General features: G+C 33.8%; 1 protein-coding gene across 1 annotated transcript; it reads right to left on the reverse strand.

Moving 5' to 3' along the window:
• Positions 1-1,127: 1,127 nt before the first annotated feature.
• Positions 1,128-2,455, reverse strand: LOC145941413 (uncharacterized). The gene is made up of 3 exons (XM_083047530.1): positions 2,445-2,455; positions 1,781-2,394; positions 1,128-1,678 (listed from the first exon to the last, which is right to left on the reverse strand). Exons 1-3 carry the CDS (start codon positions 2,453-2,455, stop codon positions 1,128-1,130), a joined length of 1,176 nt encoding a protein of 391 aa, XP_082903656.1.
• Between the last annotated feature and the right edge of the window lie 259 nt (positions 2,456-2,714).

Genomic DNA, 2,714 nt, shown 5'->3' on the forward strand with positions numbered 1-2,714 from the left:
TATGTAGGAGTCCCACCCGGCTGCCACCACCCGACCACCTCACCACCTCGCAGCCGCCCATATTCTTATATTCATATTCCTATATTCTGTATTATATATTCATATATTATATTTTTCTTTTTTGTTTTTCTTATATTTTATATTATATAATCTTACACACACACACACACACACACACACACACACAAATGTATAATACACTTGATACATATTAAAATTGTTATTATTTTAAAAAATGTACATTTTATTTTAGATTAAGATGCGCTATCTCGCCTCGTGACATCTCGCACTATCTCGCAACCGCTATCTCTCTCCTTCACGTGCGTCATCTCTCTCTCGCGTGCGCCTCGCGCTCTCCTTCGCGTTCCTCTCTCCCCGCGGACCCCTCACCCATAAAGCTTCATGCGGTCTTTCGCGGATTCCTCTTTCCCCGCGGACCCCTCACCCACAAAGCTTCTCGCGGTCTTTCGCGGATTCCCCTCTCCCCGCAGGCCCCTCGCGGACCCCAACCTCGCGGATGCCTTCCCTTCCCCGCGAACTCCGCACCTACATCGCGGTAGCCTCCCCCTTCCCGCGGACCCTAACGAACTCTTCCCCCTCCCCGCGGCCCCCTCGCGGACCCCTCGCGGACGCTTCCCCCTCCCCGCGTGACATCATTCCCCCGCGCCGTGGGTTCCCCTCGCCCCGGTATTTTTCTTTAGGATCGAATATCTGGTAAACTATAAGAGGTACAAAAAAAAAGACGTACAACAAATTTTAATGGCTTGAAGAGTACTTTAAAGTTATATGAACAAAATTTTTTTATTTTTATTTTTTTTTAAATACCCCCACCACTTAATTCTTTTTTTCAAAATTTAAAAAATTTTTTTACCTAATTTAAAGCTTATTTTTTTCCAAATTCAACCATGTGTAATAAAGTTATGTTACGAAATATCATTTTCGAAAATTAATTATAAACGCTCCCGTATATACACTCATCCGTGCTATGTGCGTAAGTAATTACCGTCGAACAATAAGATATATAAAAAATGTTTATGTATAATTTTTATTTATGTTTTCTATGTATTTATAACTGTGTATTGTGTATATTTATATTTAAAAAAATATATATTTGCATTTTATATTATTCACTCATTATATACATTACAATAATGATATTCGACAAAAAAATGTTTCAAGCATAATGACTTCTTGCACCAAGAACATTTTACTACAGCTATATTATTGCAACCTTCGATTTCACATTTTGTTGACGTTTCGTCTAAACTAAAGTGTACTGGATTTTCAAATTCGTCTGGTCTTTCATTCGTATAACCACTTTTAAACCACGAATATTTAAATAAATTTTGATATCGTGGGGATGACAATTGATTATGTATCAAAGATTGCAATTTTATTATATTATTTCGTTCATGTAAATTTATATTACTTTCCAACAGTAAAACCGTATCTGAAAATTTTTTAGCAAAATTTTTCCAAATTCTGAATCCATAAACATCTAATGGTTGTATTTTCCCTGTAGTTCCTTTCGGTATTATCATAGTAGTAATATGTGTTCCTGGAGGTGTTAAATCCGAAATAGTATTGGGGCAATGTCCAGTCCATGAATCAATAAGAAGAACGCTATTAGGACCAATGTTTGCAAAATAAGCTTCTTCTAACCACATTTTAAAATGATCTGTATAAAATATAAATGTTAATTTAATAGTTTTTTATGACTCTTATTAAATTGTTAAATGAAATAAGATTGTTAAAGAAAGTAATTATAAAAGGAAAATACCTGATGTCATTTTACCAGATTTCGATACTTTTACAATAACATTTTCTGGTTTAAATAAATTTTCTTCTACTCTTGGTCCAAATTTACCATTAGCTTCTTTTAATACAATAAATAAAGGTGACAACAAATTGCCATTACAGGATATTATTGGTTGTATCGTATATGAATGGGTTGTTGATGATATGGATTGCACGACACGTTCTACTTCTTTTTCTCCCTGGTTAGACAATGATCTTCCAGAATGAATTTCCAATTGGAAACCACTTTGATCTGAATTGTAAATATTTTCAGACCCAAACTGTTCAATAAGAGGTTTTACTATTTCCAGAAAATCATCAGCTGATTTTTGCAAATCAACAGAATCTTCTAATGTTCTTCTAGTGATAAACTTCGTAATTTTTCTTGAAACAATTCTAAATTTACTTTGTACTACTTTTAGAGGACGATTCCTTTTTTTGTTATTACTGTTTTCATCAGTGTCCCGATGTCGCCAATACTCAACAGCTCGTCTTTTATAAGAACTATCAAAATTTGTATCATCATTTGAACAATGAGGATGAGAATTTAAATTATCTTCATTCCATGCTTCTTCATCATCTTCAATTATTTCAAAACTATGTAATTTATAAGGTTCTTCATAATCGAGATATATTTCTTCCGTTACTTCCACACCATTATAATGAAAAACGCTAGCAATATCTTTTTTATGTTTTCCTTTAATTCCACTTCTGCTTCAGTTACTGGCGTTTCTGTTAGATATATTGAATTTATTGACATCAATAAAAGTCTAACAACGTTAAGCGGATTGATAATTATATTCAAAGATGTTAAATTTTGGTTTTTATTGCAATAGAAAAACAGTTTACACAGATATTATTACAACGAAAAGACTACATTGATTGTGAGAATTATGCTGCTACATGAACAATTTATA

The sequence above is a fragment of the Prenolepis imparis genome, unplaced genomic scaffold (genome assembly GCF_030444845.1).
Source record: "Prenolepis imparis isolate NDT839.2.m4 unplaced genomic scaffold, iyPreImpa1.0 SCAF_10, whole genome shotgun sequence".
NCBI classification, from domain to species: domain Eukaryota; kingdom Metazoa; phylum Arthropoda; class Insecta; order Hymenoptera; family Formicidae; genus Prenolepis; species Prenolepis imparis.

Bases quoted from the DNA above. Each gene is read 5' to 3' on its own strand.
- LOC145941413 (XM_083047530.1), bottom strand. The intron at 1,679-1,780 runs GTATTTTCCTTT...TATTTTATACAG, and splicing joins ATCTGGTAAAATGACATCAG to ATCATTTTAAAATGTGGTTA.